Source organism: Pempheris klunzingeri, chromosome 9, assembly GCF_042242105.1.
Source record: "Pempheris klunzingeri isolate RE-2024b chromosome 9, fPemKlu1.hap1, whole genome shotgun sequence".
In the NCBI taxonomy this organism is placed as follows: domain Eukaryota; kingdom Metazoa; phylum Chordata; class Actinopteri; order Acropomatiformes; family Pempheridae; genus Pempheris; species Pempheris klunzingeri.
Genome location: NC_092020.1, coordinates 388,775 through 412,689, shown reverse-complemented (window position 1 = coordinate 412,689; position 23,915 = coordinate 388,775). Strand labels below are relative to the sequence as shown.

Genomic DNA, 23,915 nt, shown 5'->3' with positions numbered 1-23,915 from the left:
AAATGTACTAAACTAGCCTAAAAAAAGAAAGAACTGATTTAATACATTGTGCCCCAAGGAGCACGGCAGTGCAAAGTTGCATCTGCAGTTGCATTATGTTGCACTGTGTAGTTTCAAATGCTAATTTCGCTATTGATTATCTTATTATCCAGTCCTAATAGCAAACAAATATAGAAGTAGTGACCATACTGAGGGGGTGTAGCAGTGTTGCTGTGGAGATACACTATACAATACTGTTGATGAGGCACAACTATTTGGCCATGAATCACAGAGAGACAGAAGTCCTGATTGTGTGGCCTCACACGTCCACAGGGGCCCAACATGAGCACACTACAGTTTCAGCAGTAGACATATATAAACTATGAACACTTAACAACCTCTTCTCTGACGAACTGACGGCTTCCACAATTAATTAATAGATGTTTATGCAAGGGTGTACCTGAACTTAGATGCTCCTGTTTCATATTTCACAGCTTTTCCTCTCTCTCTCCCCCTTCTCCTCTCCTGTGTGTGTGTGTGCATGTGTGTGTGTATGTTGCTGCTCGAATGCCAATGCCGTCATCAAAGGATACGTCAAAATGAAGGCTCTGGCAGAGGCTGGATCTCAGGCACACACACACACACACACACACACCTAAACACACACACAGCTCCAGCTATGCTTTCATATCACGCCCTGGCAACGCCCACTGACTGCAGCATATCTCCACCGGTATCACCAAGGTTACCAGCGGTAGCCAGGGATACCGCCGGAGCCGCCTGTGAAAATGTAGAAAACGGGTGTGGCCAAAGTCTAGTTGGTCGACGGCAACATCTTCATGTCAAAAATTCCACAATTAAGGACCAATTTTTTTTTTTTTTTTTTTACCCAAAACACATTTCTATGAATTAAAAGCAGTGGGACTGCTTGTTAAGGTTTCATTGAATCAGCTGATATTATACTTACTATATCTTAGAAAGAAGAAAAAAAAAAACCCTTCAAATTCACAAAACATTTCCTATGTGTCAAACGTGCAAAGCTGGTTTTGCTAATCCCTCCACGGTCTATCACAGTTTTGTTTTTTTCATATGCTGTGAAGGAAGTATTATTCCTTTCCAAGTCTCAGTTAGCACTTTGCTTTAACAGTTATCAGCATGCTTCGCCGCAATACTAATCCAGCCACGTTATTAACAATTCAGGTGTTGTTTGATCCTTTGCACCTCAGCTCGTCTTATTCTGCGTCTCTGCACACCTCTGGTTTCAATATAATGTGAGCATGCTTGATCTAACAGACATTTCAGATGCATCAATTATACCAGGGTGCATGCATTAGTCAGTGAGTTAGTTAGCCAATGTGAGAGGCTTGAATTCATTGGTTTAAGGACCCAAGATTAAAAATTGGTGTTTCCATGACAAAGGAGGGCCTCCGCCAGCACCCGCATCTCCACAGCACTGACACACAAATTGAGAAAGAATATTCCCAGGCATGCTCCAAGCTTCACTCTCTCTGCCTGGAGAGGCGTGTGCTTCTGTGTGTGCGGGTGTGTGTGAGAGTGAGAGAGAAAAAGAGAGAGAGAGAGAAAGAGAGATTGCTTTCCTCTTCAGGTATTAAAAACACTTGGAATATTTAGGTCCTTCAAGCTGAGGGATAGAAAAAAGCGAGAGAAATGGAAAGGTAAAAACAAATTGAGATTTTTATCTCTGTATGTTTATAAACCATCGATTATACACAGGTACATAATTTACAGGTGTGTGTGTGTGTGTGTTATTGGGTGTGGTGAGGGTCAGCAAGACTTTAACGTATGCCTGTTTCTAAGTATTCTAAGATTTCATGGAGGTGTTGTGAACACAACTTCGAGGTGATGTGTCGACCCTCCCCCCACTATTCCTCATCCTGTTTCTACCCCAGGAGGAATCAAAGGTGAAATCCACCCTGAAGCAATTTCAACCTGTTTATAACTGCAACTAATGATGTTTTTTTTTATATTTCTGGCTCCTATTTATTGTTGTGTAGTATGTTTTGACATCATCCTTGACAATTTTTGCAGTGTGTTGTTTGTCCAAAGTGCGCAATGACACATATGTACACCAGAGGAAACCAATGCGCGAAGGTGCAAAATACGCCCTAATGTCCTGTTCATCAAACACCCAAAGAGGATGTCAGGACAGAAATGTGATGCTGACTTACAGAAGCAGGTCAGATATTCTATGTCTATATTCTTGATGCTATGGCCGTCCACTGCAGTTTTATTGTTACAAAAGCGTGCGGCGGTCCCTGGAGGCACTTGTTAAAAGACCTGGGTTTGTGGAGAAAGCAGCTAGTTTCAGAATCTATACTTGGAGATGTACAGTTAATGGTCAAGTACAGAGGGAACCGTTTTTAGCAGGGCTTAACATTTTTGCTTTAATGCTCAGTGTGGATTAGTTCCTGCATTTTTTAGTAGTTAAGCCCAGAAACTTTTGCAGAGTTATTTAGAGGACTGTTCCCTCTTAGGACACTAGGATTACAAAGCAGCTCAGTTGTGTTTGTCATACCTGAGGTTTGAAAAGATGGAGACTTTGTTGGACAAGCACACAGAGCTGAACAATATTAATAGAGTGCTGGGACAATACAACAACAACAAGACAACTGAAGTGCAGACTATGAGGCAGCAGCTGAATGTGCACTGACAGTGTGGTTATGGTGCTGAATGCATCAGACTTTTGTTGTAGCACTACTCTCTCCGTTTCAAGAAGTTGTCCTGGACGATGTTGAAAGACATGAGGTCTGAGCATTACGGTCTAAACAAAAACAGGCTATAATGAGATAAAGTCATCTGACATTACAGTATTTACACTATTGAATTTGATTATATTATTAAGTATTATTATCATCAAACCCTTTAAAATGCACACTCAGTTCACCTTTCTTATAAATAAGTACTGATTATCATTGCTCTCGCAAATTTCTAAATTATGTTTGGTCCAAATAAAACATTGTTGTTGTATTTTGTTAGTCTGCAATAATGTTATATTTGTCAAATATTCACCCTAATTAAACAGAGGGTAAAATTACACCCTGCCTTTGAAATATACTGTGTGTATGCAAACACACACAGGGGACAGGGAAGAAGAGTTAAGGATGTTGCCTGAGGCTATAGGAGTGTGTGAATGCATACATGAGTCTATGTTGTACTGCAAACATATGTGAGTGCCAATTAAAACACTGACACATCTACACAGCGTCCCTGTGACAACATCTGATCCACAGGATTTTGATAATGCAGCATATCAGGGTGAAAACAGAAATCTCTAATCCCAGATCTGCAAATGATCTGCAAAGCCTGTCATCCCATTTATAGCATTATTCACTCATGCACACGTGCATTCACACACTTAGAAAAGAAAGACATAGAGTCTCCTCAGAGAAAAGTCACCACCAGAAAAATAAAAGTCAATCACTGGGGAATCCCACCACTTTCAAACAAATAAATATGTGCCGATAAACATCCTCTCCTCACACACACACACACACACACACACACACACACACACACACACACACACACACACACACACACACACACACACACACACACACACACACACACACAGACACACACACACACACACACACACACACACCTCTTCCTGAGCTGAGAGATACAGTAGACATTGTAATTCACACCCTGTCTGAGCTAAACCAGAGATTTCATCTAGAGGGGAAACACCAGGCTCCTCTATAGCCCCCAATTACTGGGGCCTAGAAGCGGAGTCAACAGCCACAGTTTTATACAATCACATCGTCTGGGAGGAAATCAGCCCCCTTTCGCTTCTGCTTTGAGCTGTGTGCTGCCAGCCAGGGCTTCAGCAAAAGCCACTTAAACTATCATATTCTGAAAGAGAGCAAAAATGACTTGAGCTCCTTGTGGCTAAGGGTTCTATACAGTTTCGCTGAGAGAATTCCTCCACGTTATTCTTTTTCATGTAATACGTTTGTGGAGATCAAACAGATACCTTAATCCAGAGAATACACAAGGGCTTGTGCTTGATAGTTCACATGTTAGAAGGAAAGCCCGTTGGTTCATGTGTTTGTGTGTGTGTGTGGCTCATGCAGGCCATTCTGCTCTATGCCAGCTCACTCGTATTGCCATTATACATCACAGCACAGCACTAGCGAGTGGCTGTGTCAAAAAGCCTGCCTCCCTCTCCGCCATATCTCATAGTTACCTCCCCTAACCAAATTACCCCCCAACCCCCACCTCCTGAAGACACTGAGAGATGAGCTTCAGAAACAGCTGCCTCAAAAAGACAGCAGCAATGTCCAGCAGCATTTGAGAGGAAATGAGAGCAAACAAACGCGCTCGGCGAGCAAAAATCCTGGCTGCCATACTTCTGCTGAAAATCAAAAGACATTTAGAAAATGAATGACTAGCATTTATTCTATGAAAATGAAAATCACTGACATTCAAATAAATACTTCATGAAAGCTTTTACATTCAGTGAAAATCCTAAAACTAAAAAAAAAAAACTCTTCATTAACAAACAAATGAACAAACAACATAATTATGAGGTAATATTGAGAAAATGAAAGAAAGCTAGACAGTGTTTTGACCCCTGCTCCATCCAGGTGTCTCCGGTGGTGTCTTATATTACTTCACTGACTCTTCAAATTAATATGAACTTATACAATATTGTTGATATGTTAAACTATGGATCCAACTATGAGCATCCGAGGTCCATTTTGTGTCTGGATGATGCATCTGCTTTTCATAGAAAATGGTCTTTCACATCAAATATTTCATCAAAATAAAAAAGAGGATGACAGGTTTTCACTTTAAAACAAAAACGATCAGTGCCAGTCCAGGTGTGGTGCTCAATGCCACACCAGCTTTTTCACATTTCTTGCTAAAGCTGTAAAGCTGTTTGAACCTGTGTGATCTTCCCCATGCAGAGCTTGAGTGTAACGTGCTAAACTGGGCTCACTGGTTATATTAGCAGGTAGAGTAGTCAGTGTAGGGCAACAACAGCTTGTGGCTCAGCTGGGGCTATGACCTCTACACACTGTAGTGGGAGGTAGGGAGGGGGAGAGACGTGGAGAGGGCAAAATACAGATAAAGATGGATGGGCAGTGGAGGGATGAAAAATAGCAACAAAAAAAAGCACCAGATACAATGTGCTGAAATCCAAAATGTCAACCTAATCTGAGCACATCCCTGCCTCCATCTAGTCCTCTCATCAAACAAACACTGGACACATTTAGTAAGAGGTTGATTTAACACTTCATGTTGTCATAAGTGAATAACTAAACAGAAGATATTCTAAACTACCAAAAACATGTAAACAATTAATTTCACATCCTGCTCTCCGTTTCTTGTCCCCATGTAAAAAAAAAAAAAATCACAAGGGCCCAAGAGAGACAAATCCCGAACTGATGATCAGCTGTAATCAATTGGTCACCTCCATGTGCAGGAATTGCTGGACTACTCTGTTTTCCGACTAGAGCAATTTGGCGGGTAACCGAAGTGACAGACCTAGCGTAACACTACTACAACGAAGACGGTGTGAGTAATACAGAATCCCACGAAACATTTGGAGGCAATGACAATTTTAGAGCTGATTGTGTTGACTCATACCATGACTATGAAACACTTCCCCAAAATAGAGAACTGTGATTTGGCAGCTGACTTAAACAGGTGTAAGGTAATGTAAGGTGACATTACTGTATTTCCTGTCGCCTGTGACCGATATAAACGATCTGGGATGCAGTCTTTATGAATTGTCATCTTTGGCAATCTTTTCTCAATAAAACTGATTTGGTTCAAGCCATCACATTTTTTTAGATTTTACACTAATCCAGAACATTCATCAAAGTGTAGGCAGACACAGGATTTCACTTTGGATTATATAAAATACATTTCCAAATCCACATTTGAACTATATAAATTAAGGGGCAGACTAAATGAGCTCACTAGATTTTACAACTACCTTGAACTTTACATTGGCTCAACAAGTAATTTATGTAGTTACTTACTCCAATTTACAAATTTAGCATTTGAAGTAAAAAAAAAAAAAGCAGCTTCCAACAATGCGTGCTAGGCTGAGTGAGGCCTGCACCCACTAACATTCAACCTTTGAAAAAGGGCTATAAAAACCAGTAATCCCTGACACCGACCACAACTTGGACCTTCACTATAAGAGTATGAACATTGTGAATGGTCCCAGTACATCTGGCAGCTGGCCCTGGGGCTCACTTCAGGAGAGGCCTCACTTCCTTCAGACCCAACAAACCCAGCACAACCACACAAAAAGGCACGAAAAATATCAGTGGCATTGGGAAGAAATAGAAACAAGGAGAATGTACTTGGCCTTAAAAGTGCTGTATACAGTGGAAGATTGCCTGGCAATAGTCACTGACCTTAAACTGAAAGATTCCTTGACCAGACAGAGCCTCAGTCTTCCTCGCATAGCTGTGGAAACAACACAGCTACAGACATGCTAACTGGGTGGTCACCCAGCTCTCAAAAGAAGTGCGTGTGCTATCCAAAGATTAAATGTTATCCCAAATACCTCGCCCCTAATATGCAACTCCAATCAATACTTTAAAAGCAAAGACTGTGACAGTAACAGCAAAGCCACTGAGATTACTCTCTTTTTTCTTACTGTCAGTGTTTATTTGGACTGTTAATTGATTGAATTATCTTTAATGGGTTCATAATTGAACAGCTGTTATTCATTATTTATTCTATTGACATATTTTGAGTCGGTCCTAAATATGTTTGTGTTTCATGCTCAGTTGAATTGAAAAAGTGGCTAAAGATGACAGAGATATGGGCCCATACACACCATGCACACAGACAGACGCAGTCTGAGAGGAAGGCCGGTTTACCCAAACCGGTGAGAAATGAAGAGATGGGATGAGAAAAGAGATGGAGGCGGATGGCAGCTTCCTGCTGTCACACACAGGCAAAAAGGACAGAGAGGAGGGTCCTGTCACATCGCATCAGAGTCAGCTGCCGCCACACCCGCCCTGTGAGCATACACCCTGCTGCTGGGAGAGGAGAGGAGAGAGCTAGAGTATAAAGCAAGGAAAAAAGGAACATCCCATCCTATTCTATTCCTACTCTCTCCTCCCCAGTTGTATTGTATTGTATTGTGTTTCACTTATCTCATTCCTCATCTAGCCTACGTCACATACAGCACTCTCCCTCCACACTCCCCATGTTGCCAGTCTCCCCGATTTAGCCACAATGGGGACTTGTGTGGTGAATCCCAGCCTTGGGACAGAGCTATAGACTACAGGTCTGGGTGGCGGTGGTAGTAGTTGAGTGTGAGGAGTGGGTGGAAGTGGGAAGATGGTACAGAAAGGGAGAAAGAGGATTAGAAATTAACTGTGGAGATAGAGCACAACCTGACAATAAGTCCCTTCTCCCCAGTGTGTCTGCGTCTGAGCGCCAGTGCGTGTGAAAGAGAGAGGCAAAGGATTAGCTTATGAGAAAAAAATCATCTCCCTTTGTGTTCCAACTGATGCTGTCAATCATCGCACTGTAGGAAGAGCTCTGTGTGTGTGTGTGTGTGTGTGTGTGTGTGTGTGTATGTATAGCACTTACAAGGATGCACAATTTTGGCAATGGTCATATTCATAACCAATAATAGTCTGACAGCAGAGCTATTTTATCATTTATCTTTTTCTCATTCATTCCCTTTGTAATAGCTGAACAATTAATGCACCTTGTGCCACACATGACACCACACACATCCAAACACAGGAGGTATCAACAGCCCTTACACAAGCGCACAATCATAAGCACATCATGCAGCAGGAAACAGCTTACTATTAACATTCTTCTTTATTGATCCCTGCTCTGCTTTTCTTTCCTCTTTCTATGGAGGCCAGAGGTCAGGGCTGGCTACAAGCAAGTCAAGGACACTTCAACAGAGCAGAGGCGATATGAATTTGAATCACATACTTATAATAAGGGCTCGGCGATGTAAACCACCGACCACACTGATCAGAAACTTCAGTCTGCTGTTGATGAGTTACATTGTTTCTGTGTCCATCTCTTACATTTTCCCCCTTTTTTTCTTATCTGAATCGAGGGTCTGAGAATAGAGGATGTTGTCCCCTGAGGGGAAATTGTGATATTGAGCTATTTGAATAAAAGTTGACTTGCTTGAAAAGATACTAATAACCAGTAACCAATAAGCGCAGCACAGAAACTAAGCCCTTTCTAAGCAATCATATGGCAGTTTTTCATGGACAGCCTCTTCACAAAATACAGCTGCACCTAAAATGATTTAACCCACATGGCAAATTAGGTGTATTGGCAAAATCTACAAACTTTCAGCTGTGTTCAATGAACAACTCAGACAAGAACAATTGAAATATCTCAACACAACTAATATTAGATGGTTTCTCCAAATTCAGCACAATGTACCCCTTTTGATGGCTACTGCAGTCTCAAAATTATTCAACCCCGTCTTGACAATTATCTTTAGTACTTAGTAGAGCACCCTTTTGCTGTCATGACCTGCTGCAAATGTGATGCAGACGGACACCAGGTTCTGACAGCGTTCCTGAGGAATCTCAGCCCATTCCTCATGGGCAATGGCCTCCAGTTCTCTAATAGCATATTGGAACCCACTCGTCTTTGGCTTTTAGGTCACTGGAGTTCAGGCATGGAGGCCTTCAGCGTTTAGTATGCACCTTACTGTAGAAACTGAAACCTCAGTGCCTGCTGCCACCAAGTCTTGCTAAAGGTCTTTTGCACTCACTCGATGGTTTTTGGCCACTTGTCTGCTCAGACATCTGGTGGCAGCCGTTGATAGCTTCCTGTTTCTGCCACGTCCAGGTAGTGAAGCCAGTGTTCCTTTAGCTTTGAACTTGCGAACTACTGTTCCAAAATATCGCTGAGAACATTCAGTGCCCTAACCCTAACCAGCCCGGGTATTTAATGTGTTCTCTCTCAAGCACACCTGATGCAACTAATAAGGCCTTTGATTAGTTGCATCAGGTGTTCTTGAGACAACAACTGATTAGCAAATGAGTGCTCTTATGAGTGATTTTATTCAGGGGGTTGAAGAATTTTGGGACTGCAGTAGTCATTAAAAGTGGCATTTTGTGCTGAATTTGGAGAAACAACCTGTGATATTAGTTGTGTTGAGATATTTCAATTGTTCTTGTCTGAGTTGTTAATTGAACACGGCTGAAAGTTTGTCAATTATGCCAATACACCTAATTTATGTGCAACTGTAGATTTTTATGCACCAATATGGTTATCAGAGGTTGGACAGATAAATTTGAGAGCGCTCCCTTTGAGGAAACTGTTTTTACGACGCCACAGGAAGCGACAGCTCAACAGTCACAGCCTTAAACATAAAGAGCCTCTGTGGATACACGAGGTAGCGACAACAGTGCTTTTCCTCCCTTTAATACATCATACATAATACACATGCTGTTGCTTTTTAATGGCAAAAGAAGTGATGCCGATTGTTATCTGCCTCTAAATCAGACGACGCATCCAGCACACCTTGGAAGCCCAACTATGCAGTAACTCAATCTCTCACAGAGCTATACATGGGCAAGGTCATCTCAAAGTCTCCATTACATCTTGGCAAACAGATTATATAATTGTAAGGCAGTATCCAAAGCTTTCCTTGTACACACTGGCAGACGATCAGTCACAGTGATCAAAGTGCTAGATGTGTTTCTTTGTTTCTGCTGCTTCACTCCAGCCCCCACAGAGTCAGTTATTAGAATACAATATATTATTATATAATATATTACATATGCTGGTACACTAACAATTCCCGAGGTCCTCATGCACTGGCAAAAACCCCCAAACATAATACACTGGGAGAGACAAAATGATTATTTCTCTGTTACAGAAAACAAAAACAGGCAGCCTTAGTAAGATGAGAAGGGTGTGAGTTTCTGTTATGAGGTGCGATTCTTCCCGCTTCGCTGCCTGCTGCACAAAGCGCCAAGCTAAAGGATTTTCAACCATAGATACTGTTAGCAGACAGACAGACAGACAGACAGACACACAGACAGACAGACACACAGACAGACAGACAGACACACAGACACACAGACAGACAGACACACAGACACACAGACAGACACACAGACAGACACACAGACAGACAGACAGACACACAGACAGACAGACAGACAGACACACAGAAAGGCTCTGTTCCATTAAGGACCACGCAAACAGAAAAAAAACGAGACAGCTGAACAATTCAACCCAGAGGATGAGCAAATATAACTAATTAGATCAGGCTTAAACAAAATGCACACATATTTTTAGAGTGTTCCAGTATGCACTCATGCAGGGAAAGCAACTGGCAAACATAAAATATCCATGATCAGTCAGAGAAGTGTACTAGCTTCTGGAAGAAGCCAAGTGACCTTAGCTGAGAGGAAGGGACAATAAAAAAGCGCAATTCTTCATGTTAATCTAGAAGAGCCCCCCACAACACACACACACACACACACACACACACACACACACACACACACACACACACACACACACACACACACACACACACACACACACACACACACACACACACACACACACACACACACACACACATCCCATCGGACTGAGCAGGTGGTGACGGTTATGATGCTGCTGTTGTTCTTGTTCAGGTTTGGGCACATTAAGATTCCACCGTGTTCTTCCTCCCTCCCCTTTTGTGCTTCTGTCGATTTCCTCCACCTACCCTCCCTCGCTTCCTCACCACACTCCCTCCTCTCTCTCTGTCTCTCTCTCTCTCTCTCTCATATATTGTGTTTTGTTTGTAAGGATTATCGTTGGGGAAAACTTCTACAGTACAAAGCCACCTGTGTGGGGGCTGGGAGGTAAAACAGAGCAGCCACAGGAGACATGGGCCGGGTCAGCCAGGGATAGGCAGGTAGAAGAGTTGTTAAGATGCTGGAACATGAGGAGGATGTCTCGCCCTGTTTCCAAGATCCTCCGCAGAGGCTGCTGGGGCCTGCTAGCAAGAGAACTGCTGATGTGGCTAGCATCGATCCGTTACCTGCACGGCCCTGCGGCCTGTGGGACTGGCTGGCTGACTGATGGACTGACTGACATGCAAGCTGGTGGTGGCTGTCCGGCAGGCAAGAAAAAAAAAAAATCACCAAAGCCTGGTCTGTTCTCTATTCTGTTACTTATATTATTTTCTATTGACTCTGCAGGATAATGCTGTTATCCATTTTGTGCATACCAACCCTTTCAGCCCATCTGGACATCAGAGAATTCATTTTATTTTGGTTACTGAAACGTCACACTTGCTCTCCTTATTGTAACCCCTGCTTCTTTAAAATGGCCAAGACATGATGGATGTTCTGACCATGACATGCTTTTTGTCTATTCATTTACTATTCTTTGTTTTGCCCTCCAGTGTGCACATAGCAATCATGGGAGGAGAGCCACAACACATCTGCATTCAAATGTAGATAACTGTGTTTAAACATAAAACATAGTGACCACTTTTGCCACACACACAAACACAACATACAAAGGCATGTGGTCTGCCTTTCCTATCTTAACGCCTTACTGCTGAGACATCATTTACCTGCTTGGAGAATCTGCACTCACTTCAACACTGGGATGGAGGTAGAATCATTTCCATCGTATGTGGTTATGACTGGCTAAGCTGTTTAAATGGTATGGAATTAAGTGATGTGACTGGAGATAATTACACTAATCACTGCTGCTACACCCTCTGTTATCCCACTGGTCACTGCTCTGCTACATAAAGCACCAAGTCTGGAATACCACATTCCACAATACCCAGATTTCATTGTGACATCACATGTACTGTGCAATATTCCATTCCGACTGTTGCAACATTCCGTTGTGTTGGAGCTGATTTTAGTTTAGTTTAGTTGTAATAATCATGACATCACAGAAGTGTTTCCCTATAATCATTGGGGTTCCACTGCTCTATTTTCTCGGATGAATCCTGTTATTTCAACCACTCAAACAGACAGTGTGCTCTGAGCAAGCACTCTGTGAATGACAGAGCAAGAGGAAAGAGAGTCAAGGGGGCTGGTTAAGTGCACTGAGTGAGCGGCAGTAATCACAGCTCTGGTAAAAGCACTCCTTTGCTCTGTATAGTGTTCCTCAAAATGGGTCTGCTCTCTCTCCAACTCTCTCTCTCTCTCTCTCTCTCTCTCTCTCCATCTCTTCCTCTATTTCTCTCTCTGACTGATAATAGCTCTAGATTGAGTAATTGTGTGTTTGAGTGGAGCTACACTGCAGGGTGGAACCTGCAATCAGATACGGAGAACACGTTTCTCTCTCTCTCTCCCTCTCACTCTCTCGCTGTCTGTCTCTCCATTCATACCATGCCTCAGCAGTCTGGCCTCTCCACACTCAGCCCTCCCTCCAGTCATGCAGTTCTTGCAGGCGCTCCTCAACCATCACCCTTCCACACAGCCAACTCTACACAGCCAGTGAGGGCTAGGGTCAATAACAGCTGTGCGCCGTGCTGTAATTGATGTCATCATTTCAATTTGAGCTGATTACAGTTGAGAGCTGCTTATCGTGTGACCTGGGGTGGAATAACACACTGTAGGGCCCAGTGAGCTGCCACGCCTGACCAAGCTTAACTGCTGGGCTGGCTGGATGGATGGATGAGTTGGCTCAGCCCAGGGCTGCCTTCTCTATTGACTCCTAATGCAGAGGTAATGACTGAGAGTATTCCAGGGGCATGCCTGGCGCAAGTGTCTGTGTCGGTGGCATTTAGTGTAGTTCTGGGGCTATTATTGTGATTGGCCTGCCCCTCTGTCAACACACTCTGACACGATTAAGCCCTCTGCTAGCACAGATTTGTGTGTGTGATGTGTGCATCCCAACTGTGTGTGTGTTTTATGGCTTTGTAATGTCAAGTAACTTTAAAACCTTTCTAATTTTAGTCATATTACAATCATAACATTGTGACATTAAATTGGTATTATAACCCTGAAGGATAATTTTTACAGTATTTGCAAAGAATGTGCCATCTCCAAGCACCCACCCACAGAAAATAAATAAATAAAGCACCTGTCAATGCTTGGCATTTCTCCTTGCTGTTGATGTTTGAGTCTTTTCAATGAAAGCACCAAAATAACACCGAGCCTTCCAGCATTCCTGCTGTGCACTAATAACACACATGAACAGACTGAAGCACACAGCCATACATAAATATGGCATATCAGAACATACGAAGGGCAACACCTGCACAGGATCAAGGCTTTTTATCTGCCAACAAATGATCATGCCCATATTAAACAAATAGCAGGCATCAAATAATTTCTAGTTAGTAAGATCTGGATCAGCTTCCTGGCTCTAAACTTTTTTTTTTTCTGCATAGACAGTGGGCAATACCCTTAACCCTCAAAACCACTTGTCTGATCAACGCTTGGGAGCAGAGCTGCTGCTAAAAACAGACAAAGACTGTTCACTAAAGGAACACTGTCTCTCGCTGTCTCTTTTTTTTGCCGGAGCTCTGAATCTGTAGGTGTTGGGGAGCAAAAAGCTGTCTGCCACATTCTTTTTCTTTCTCTTTCTCTGTCATTTTCCGGACTCTTTTAATACCATCATTAGGAGAGCTCTCCTGCTTGCTGCTACCGCTGCTGGCCAAGAAACATGAGACAGATAGAGCGAGAGAAAAGAGCGAGAAAGGCAAGGGGTGGAGACAATAAGAGAAATGTGTGCACAGGCTTTTGTCATGCAGCGAGATAAAGATGGTTCAGGGGAACTTTGCCTTTCGCTGCTGTCTGTGCCCGCACTGGTTCTGAGCATCTGCCCATACAGCAGGTGTGTTGGAACACATGATTCCCACTTCAGCAAAGGTATGCAGTGTGTTTATTGCATGCATGTGTGACACATGCAACACGAGCCTTGTCATCCAGGTGTGCACTAGGGGTGGGTGCTACACCACTGTCATAATCATCAGCGATATGATGCTGTGCCATAAGATTTTGCAATACCACCACCATTATTTATCATCTCTATGATAAATCAATAATAATACTAAAAAAAAAAAAGGCTTTTGTTTTTCTTTAAAACTGCTTTTGAGGGGCGGTGTCTGTCTTTGCCTGGGCCTCTTGTGGCCTGTCTGCAGGCATCGGTCTCCACCGGAGACTGTGGCCGGTTAGGTTAGCGGCTGCCCTTCAGCAGTGAAAGTCGTGTTTTAACCCCAGTTTGGGCCTCATCATGAGTGAATGCCTCTGTTCCCTCCCCCCTCCACATGTGGGGGTATGTAAGGACAGAGGTGACTCCTGGCCCGCTCAGAGGACCTCATGGACCTGAGGTGGGTGCGCTTGCTGCAGGAGTGGTGGTCCTGTCCGGTCTGTGCAATCAGGTCTGGCCTGCCATTCGGAACTTTAATCTAAGTGCGGTGCAACGGTCTCGGCCTAGTCATCCTCTGTACACCTCTGGGTACCCATCTCTCCTCTCTCTTCTGGTGGGAGGCATGGGGCTTTGATATTCAATGTCTCCTCTGTTGCTTCATGTATTGGTCCTCTCAATTTAATTAATCTTAAATTTTATACAAAGAGTTTTATCCCCACACTTAACAAAAGGCAACAGAAAAACAAGCCAAGGGCTTCAGCAGCTAAAAATCACACCTGCATTTTGACTACTGTAGATTGATATACAATATTTTTTATTATGAAAATCCTTACATTATTTACATAAAGGGGCAGGACAGGCTACTCCACTCTCGTGATATAATACCATCACTGTCCAAAAAGTGACAAATATTGTGATATCAATTTTCAGTCACCTCTGGTGTGCACCAACCTGAATTCTCTGAGTAAACCCTGAAGGTGACAGGCAACACGTTCCCACTATGACAAACCCTGAGGCTTGACGATTACTTCTCATGTAGCTGGACTTTATTTCTGGCCTGTGTGAACATGTATCCACGCCATAAACCTGTGTGACCCTCTGTTCCCACGGTAACCTGAGGCTGCCCTACCATTTGCCGGAACTCACTGATTATCTCAAGTGCTGTGGCCCATCTGGAAAAGAGGAAACCTCGCTAAATACCTGGATGTGTAGCACTATAACGAGAGTATGTGTGTGTGAGACAAATGAGTGCATGTAAAGTATTTGTCTCTAAGCCTGTCACAAGTATAGTAATTATTTTAATCATGATTATTAATCAAGGCCATTGGTTTCATTATTTAAACATCATAGCACAGCTCTGACATTACTTATTTGCTTAATGTGTATTTCTAACTGTTGATTGCTTGGTGTGAAACTGAAGTATATCCTGGTGGAAGATGAGGATATTTAAACTTAAGTGACTTATTGAATGTCTATCCACACTTCTCCATTTTAGTTTCTATTCAAGATTATTCTTCAAGATTTTTTCCCAATTTGTCTTTTTTTAAACTTTTGCTGGGTCACATTGGTGCATGCTGAGCATCTAAAGTTTAGAATTGGTCAAGTATAATGCTAATCACTCTCAAGAGAAACTCTGTTTCTGTCTGTGCTTTTTGCTACATGAAAGGATGAGACCACTTCACCTTGTTAAATCATGACTGGGTGAGGGTGGAAATTAACAGCGAGCATGGAGAACATGCTCTGACTTTAGTTGACAGGGCTCATAAACAGTAGAAGTACCAACTTTCATCAAAACCAGAAGATTCTTCAATAGACAAGAGGCACTAATGTATATTATAAAAATGTAAAAAAAACTTTCAAAGTGAACATGTATGCATCTCCAGCTGAGTGTTTGGCAGTGTAAGCACACTGTGTACACTAAGACAGGCCCCATTTAAACTCCTCAGTACAATGTCATTGTGGAAAAACAGTGGCAATGGTTTTGTAAACCTTGATCTCCCATCACTTTGTCTCTCTCCGACTCTTCTAGAAAGAGGAAAAATAGGAGCTCTGCTGACACTCAACATTCCACATAAGATCCCAAAAAGACACACACGCATGAATGCACCTGAACTCACACCCACATGCGCACAAAATCAGGCCAACACAACTAACAGCCTCCACATCTCTGAACAAACACTGTAGGTGAGGCTGAAGGAAAGACCACAAGTGTGGCCAGAGGTTCAGACACACACACACACACACACACACACACACACACACACACACACACACACACACACACACACACACACACACACACACACACACACACACACACACACACACACACACACACACACACACACACACACACACACACACACACACAGGTCTCTCGCCGAGAAAAAAAGCTGCAGGTTTCCAGCATCTCTAGCATTTTTGTGGCTGTGTGTCTGAGAGGGCTTATCACATGGACACAAAACCACCCTCTCTGAATTTCAATGGCATCATAATTGTCAAACATCCTGAAGCGTTATATACAAATAAAATAAAATATACGAAATAAAACTGGCTAAACTTTTAATCCTGCTGATGTTTCTACATACTACCTAAAACGGCTACTTACAGTTCAATTGTAAGACAGATATATTTAGAGAAAAGGCCAACAAAATATTGTACAAAACCTGGAATATCACTCCAGATGAAATATACACGCAGTTCAACAAGGCGCTTAATCCAGCATGCAAGCCTCAATCACTCTGCGTCACCATCTCTAAAGTGACTTGTATGCAACAGATTATCTGTCTACGTTGCTGCATGGAATTGTTCAGTGATCCATATCGAATGAGGACTAAAGAATGCAACTTGAATACACTACATTTCCTGACTGATTATTTGCAGTTCTGTGTTTTAAAGTACAACAGGTAAACCAATAAGCACATTTTGGGATGTGTCTTAGGAAAAGCACAGGTGTTCTAAAGTGTCCAAGGCAGCCAGCATGCACAAAACCAGGACCCTGAAAACCAAAGCAGCTAAATGGAATTCAGCAATCAGTAATTTCATTTTATAAATCTGTGCTTTTCCTCCTGTGAGATATTCCGTCATTCTTAAGTGACCATTTCAAAGCCACAAGGAAACATTCAATCCTAATTCGTATTCACAAATAGTTGTTGACAGACATACGCACCTAAACGGTGTACCAGCATTCATGCATGAGGTGAAAACTTTTATTTCTGTTTGATTCTGAACTCTGCGCACACACACACACGCACACACAGAGTCTCAGCTGCAGTTTAATTTCATTTTGCAGTGCAGCTAAAGCACATGCACACACACAAACACACAGCACCCTCCTGGGTTCTCATACTGTACAGTGTGCTGCCTCCTCTCCACCATCCAGAGAACTAACCAGCTGAACACAGCTTCTGTTCACAGAAATCCAATTCCCTCCAAAGGTCATTTGTCCATTCAAAGATTTTCCTTTTTTCCCGTGTTCTTTCCTACTCTCTTATTTATTCTGGTCGTTTGTTACTAGTTGAAATCTATACCCTCTGCCCTCTGCATTTTCCCTCCTCTGGCTTTCTATTGTTTTTTTCTATTTTCATTTGAACCCTTTCTGCCCCTGTCTTGGCTCCATCCTTACCCTCCTCACGCACCCTGGATCACAGCCAGCAAGAGGTTTTTGGCTGTGAGTGGCAATGCAGGGCAGAAAAGGCTCTAACCAGGTGTCTGGGTCATTGAGGAAGTGGGCACAGCAGGGCAGAGCTGGGCTACGTGGCTCTGCTGGGTTTAAAAAGGCAGATACGGGCAGAGCTTAGGCAGAGCCTGACAGAGCTTGGCTGCATTTCTTGGCATGCCTGAGGAGGTTTGTACGAATTGATTAGTAACGACATGAGTAGTTCACGGGCAGGGAGATACAAATTAAATATAAGTAGACAGCGCTAATGTGATTATTAAAAGCCTTTTTTTTCTTTTTGCACTGTTTGGTGCGACTGTTACAGCACAGATTTCGATCAATACTTCTTTTGAACATTTTCACAGTTGTTTTAACTCTAGAATGTAAGTGATGTAGGACAAACTCTACAGTCCTTATTTTGTGCAAAAAATATATTCTTAAGTTTACCTGAAGCCAGTATGAGACTTCAAGAAAAATAAAGTGAATATCGTCAAAATGTTCTTCTTAATAAGAAATTCCCTGTTTTTTCTTCTTTAAACTATAAATGGTGCCTTAAAGAAGGCAGTTCTGTAGACTGTGGATTCCATGCCCTCACATCTCTTACGCTGGTGTTTCAGTGTACACATGTAGGACAGGTGATCTGTTATCTGTAACCAACTACCCTTTGACAGTAATCTTTTGTAGAAATTGCCAACAGGCCCTGGATTGACAGGCCGGAGCAAGCAGCAGCAGCAGCAGTGAGTTGCTGCTGGCTGGTGTCAGACTAAGTGGGCATGTCAGGCCTGTGCTGTCCTGGCTCCCTGCCTGCTCTCTCAGCTGCTCACTCTGTCCCCTGTGTCCTCAACCCTAAACGGATCCAGTCGCTGCTACTCAGCTCCAGTGGTGGGCTGATCTGGCTGACTAATGAACACTTTTCCTAATGAGGGGAACCCCCCCCCCCACCCAAACTCATCAGTCCCTGTACACATCCTTTACCCATTTTTACTCCTATTCACTTGCCTATTTTCCTCTGTCCTGATGCTACCTCTTGCTCCTCCTCCTCTTCCTCGGGCACTGGTCTCCATCTTTCTGCATCCTCTCATCTCAGCAGTTCCTGTGCACATTCTTCACACTATCTATATCTCACTTCTCTCCCTTGCTGACAGCCATTCACCAACTGTTTGCCACCCTTTTCCTTTTCCTCTATTCATCGTCAGCTCTATTAAAAGCATCTACAATTCGGGCTCTTTGAGCAACTGTTGTGCAACCAAAATATTTTATGGTGACAGTTGCAATTGGTTGCTGTTGTCGTGTCAGCTATTTGTCCAGTGCTTTGGTATCTATGTGTAGTGAGCAGCACAAGGCAGCTAAATGTTATTCTAAAAGCATTGTGCTGAGATGTGGCCATAATTACTGAGGTTATCTGTTAAGCATCTGTGTATTCCTTTAATAAATCCTCCTCCCTTTCACCAGTGGACTACAAGGGGAAGAGGATAGAGGGATGAAAACATGACTCAGGTATTTCTCATGGCAGGCCTGGTGTTATAACCAGTTTAGAGGACATCAGGGAGAACAGCAGTGTAAGTCAGAAGTTTGACCCCTGACAACCTCTGAGCAATGGGCTCGACCAGAGAGACTCACCAGGGACAGCGACAGAGTTAGATCTCTTGCTTTTGGCCATTTGGTTGTATCTTTATATATATATATATATATAAATCTTTTAACCCCTACAAAGGCAGACATGCATCATCTGTTCTTATGTCCCTTGATGTCATCTTGTCCACAGAGACCTTCACATAGAGCTCACTGAACACAACAGCGGTCAGAAAGAGCAGAGCACAGGCAACTCAGGTTGTCTACTCACCAGGCCGTCACAGTTGCTGATAGCCACAGTGGCTCCTGGTGTGTCTGTGATGTCACCTACGTACAAGCACTCATCGTGTAGTGGCTCAGAGTGCCGGGTGCTGTCGCTGTCATCACGCCACTCCATCTTGGCTCCGGGGGCCACCAGCCTGGCATTGTGGTGCAGGCGCAGGTGGAATTCCCGGCCGAAGATGGTGACGTTGTAGTAAAGCCTTTCCCGAGAGTCCACGGGCTCTCCTCTTGGTTCTTCCCACTCATCATTGCCTACTCCTACCTCCCTCCTCCGGCGCCTACGGGGCTGCCCTCCTGCCACGCGGCCAGCCGAGACGGCGTGCGACAGGAAGCGGCCCTCTGCATCCACACTGATCGGCCTCACCAGTCCATACTCCCCCAGGACGTGCTGCAGGGAGTCTGGGAAAAGGACAATTCAGGAGAGGGGGGGGGGGGTGATGGGGGAGAGGAGAGGGGAGGAGAGGATGAGGCCGGAGGAAGTGAGGGAGAAGGAAAGATTGTTATTTGGTGAGTAAGATGTGGAAATGTGGAAAAGGGGGGGGGGGCAGAAGAACATTGGAGGTTGAAGAGGAGAGGGAGAGGTAGAGTCATGGGGGAGAAAGCAGGGGAGAGAATAGGGAGTCATGGGTAGAGGTTGAAGAGGAGGATGGAAAAAAAAGAGGTGGGAGGAAGAAGAAGGAATTAGAAAAATGCCAAACATGTAATGGAATTATTTATTCCTTATTCTGCATCACAGGGAACACAACAATAAATAAAAGGAAAAAAAGCAGTAACCTTTCACTCTCACACACACACACACACACACACACACACACACACACACACACACACACACACACACAGCCCCACCCATGAACCCAGAGGCGACCCCAGTGCTGGGACAGTGCACGTTTGGAAACGGCAGCCTCAGCAGTGCGCGCTGCGCTCCTGACACCTTCTGTGCCCTTCCACCGTCAACAGGAAAGACGGTACAACATCAAGGTGCTAATTGCGGCTTTCTCACGGTGTTTTCTCACCGTCAGGCTGCTTGATCCGAGAAAAAATATCTCCATAACCTCGACACCGACTGAATTTAAAATAAAAAGACCAGACACTGACATTGGCATTCATATAAAACGCTTTTGATTAATATAATGGACATTGGAATGTATTTCGCAATCATTTATCCAATCATCATCATCATTAATCATCATTATTGTATCTTAACTACATGTTTATTACTGTGCTGCGAGCTAAACATACACATTTTGTCCTGTTCACTTGTGACAGTGACAACACACACAGGTGCATTTTAGAGGCGACCTGAGCGATGTTCTCCGCGTCCACACACACACACACACACTCACACACACTCACACACACACACACTCACACACACTCACACACACACACACTCACACACACTCACACACACACACACACACACACACACTCACACACGCACACACACACACGCACACACACACACACACACACACACTCACACACACACACACACTCACACACACACACACTCACACACACACACACAGCCAAGGCCACTTTACGGTGTCAATGCCACCACAGAGTCAGAGACAGTCATGCTATCACCTAATGCGTGGTACTCAGGTGTACTTGGCATTATCACAATCATTATAATGCTTATTATTTGGTTTTTAATCCGTCATATCTAATTTATAAAGTTTGCTGACTGATAAAAACCCAACACACACTGTTAATATTTCTTGATCCCCCCCGTGTTAGAGGAATGATTTGATAATAGTGTGATCAATAGGCTGACATCCGACTCCAGCGTCCTGTGACAGATCGATAGATGCGACAGCGGGCGAATCAGATAATATTAGGCTACTTCCCTGCAAAAATCCGACAGTAAACCGGTGCATCTGATGCCCCTTTACACCCCGGATAACATTATCCCCTGGATGGGAGGAAGCAAATCACAACAGTGCTTGCACCGCTGAGGGACCTCCGGAAAGCCCCTGAAAACACCACAGCAGGACGCGCAGAAGTTGCAAATGCGTCCTACATTGTTGTTTGCAAAAAAAAAAAACTGAGCACAAGCAGGGGGGAAAAAGCGGACAGTGTTTTGCCGCTCCGCTGAGCTCCAGACTTCCAGTGAGCGCACGAAGAGCCCCGTGATGAGAGATCAGCAGATACAGAGAACAACATAAACACTGACCACGTTTAACTGTACTGTACGTACCAATGCTACTGGCGATGTAAAGGCCGCTGGTGTGCAGCAGAAAGGCCGGTAGAATAATTAGGACAGTAAATCCAGGCGAGGTACCCATGGCAGCTCCGAACTGCGCAGGTGAGAGAGTGGGACTCCGGGCTCCAGTGTGGTGAAGTTCCCCGCCTGGCGCGACCAGCCACGCCACGACAGCAACAGCACAGCAGCCCGCAACTAGACTGCCAAGTGCACCGGGAGAGACGGAGCTCGCCTCCCCTCTCTCTCTCCTCCTCTCCGCCAAGGTCTCTCTCTCTCTCTCTCTCTCTCTCTCTCTCTCCCACTCACACACTCTCACTCAACTCTACTCCTGTCTCCCTCTCCCTCTCTCTCTCTCTCTCTCTCTCACACACACACACACACACACACACACACACACACACACACACACACACACACTGTGCGTGCCCCCCCACTCTTTGACTTAGTGCTCTGACAACTCCTCACACACGCACACGCGCAAACACAAACCGGGCACCGGGCGCCCACACGCTGTGTGAGATGAGAGGGTGTTTGAGGAGCGCTGCGGACTGTCTGTCTGTCTGTCTGTCTGTCTGTCTGACTGACTGACTGACTGACTGACTGACTGACTGACAGCTCCCATGGACCAGACATGCAGTGGAATTAACGAGCAGGCTGCTTCATTGCACCTCCACTGCGTGACGCGCCCAAAAGTGATTTTTGCATCTCGGACGCTCCTTCTGGAGTCAAAACTAGTGTGGGACTCCCCCCCCGCTGGTCCCTCTCACGCTGCCAGCCTCGGTTTTACTTTGAATATCCCGTCCGGCGTCCTGGGTTCGGTGAGCAGCAGCGCCCCGTGTGGCTCGCTGGCGGAAACGCGCTCAATTTTGCAGGGCCCAAGGGTCCAATTTACAGACAGGGAAAAAAAAAGAGGAGTCTTACTGGCCCTAACCTGCATTGCCCTCATTTAGCACATCATTTACCCCTCTTGACCATTCATTTTATATTGTTGTAAACACTGATGAGCAGCATAAGGCAAACAACTGATATGAGCAAAACCAGTTAGGCTACATTTTCAGAAATTGTTTTGTTTTTTTGTTTTACTTTATTTAGATACCAAAAGCAGCTATATCAGGATGTCAACTTTAAAAACGCTCTGACTTTATTTATAGTCTTTAGTTTCTGTTGGCTTTTACCTCTATGCTCAGATTTGCTTGGCAACTTAGAGCAACATAGAGGCTCCAAAGAAGCAAATATAAATAAGCAAAATAATGCCGTCTTGCACATACACTGACTGACCTTTTTTTTTTTTTGTTGGTCCAATAATTGATCAGTTGCTTCAGTGGAAGTCAATTTAAAACATTATGTTAAGATGATGAAAACTTTCTGATCAGATTAGCTGATGTTTCTGCACAGATTGGGAACCCTAGAGGAGTGCAGCTTGCTTGCAGCCCAAAGGAAGAGTGTAGTAAATGTTACCTAAATATTAAAGTGAAGCTACAGGCAACCAAAAAATGAGAATATGTAACTAAATAAGTGTTAATTGTCTTGGTGGCCTTGCCATCAGCTTCTAGAAATGACACTAAAACTGTTATTTCCCTGCTGAATGTTTGATTTCTATCATCATTTCCTGGTAAAAATGTTCAGTTCTTAACTGCTGTGAATTGGTTGGAGCAAATATGAAATAGTGTTATTCCCTGCTCATTACCACATGTGTGACTGAGATGTCAATGATTGAGCTTGTTGTTTGTCTGTTATTTACATGGTCTTTTTTAATCTAATTTGCATATAATACATCTATCCTCTTCTTGTGTGTGTGTGTGTATATATATATATATATATACACACATACACATTTCTTGTGGATATAATGGCCTGACAGACAAAATGTATGAGTGTAGACGATGGAGATAGCCTTTCGTGTTTATGACCTGTAATTAACTTCTACTGCAGCCTAATCCACTCTTGACATTTAACAAAAGGCTAAACACAAAGTCGATATTTGAGGGGTCTAATGCTATTTATGAAATTAGAATCTTCTGCCAAAATGTGTTTTATTTGAGGTGACCATGTTCTCGTTTTTCACTTTTCCTTGGAGCTGAACATTTTTCTCGGAAAAAAGTTTTGAACAGTCAGTGGTGCCTGATAAAACTGTAGGTTTAGCAACTGTAGTTACTCATGCTTACATTAGCAGTTAGCTTAAAGCGTTGCTGTGTTTACAGCCTCACTGAGCTGCTAGTGTGTCTGTACACTTGTTTCCACAAGTGGTATACCCACTAAATTTCACAAGTTCTAATTTGCATGTTTTGTGACAAAAGTATGTTCAACAAACAGCAAGAGAAGTATGTTTAGAGTGAGTGTTTGCTTTGATTGACAGGTCTCTCAGCTTAAAGTATCACA

At 43.7% G+C, this 23,915-nt stretch overlaps 2 protein-coding genes across 2 annotated transcripts in view; both read right to left on the bottom strand.

Annotated features, from left to right (window-relative positions):
• The window catches only part of LOC139206917 (putative monooxygenase p33MONOX), a 128,414-nt gene extending 111,921 nt beyond the window's left edge, over positions 1-16,493 (bottom strand). The window contains exon 1 of the mRNA XM_070836531.1: positions 16,482-16,493. The gene's annotated coding sequence lies outside the window, so the exon portion shown is untranslated. The remainder of the gene's footprint in view (positions 1-16,481) is intronic.
• LOC139206915 (A disintegrin and metalloproteinase with thrombospondin motifs 2-like) overlaps positions 1-21,618 on the bottom strand; it is a 108,095-nt gene extending 86,477 nt beyond the window's left edge. The window contains exons 1-2 of the mRNA XM_070836529.1: positions 21,531-21,618; positions 19,317-19,726 (exon numbers count right to left, since the gene is read on the bottom strand). Coding sequence (XP_070692630.1) covers positions 19,317-19,726; positions 21,531-21,618 — 498 coding nt within the window. The remainder of the gene's footprint in view (positions 1-19,316; positions 19,727-21,530) is intronic.
• Positions 21,619-23,915: the final 2,297 nt, after the last annotated feature.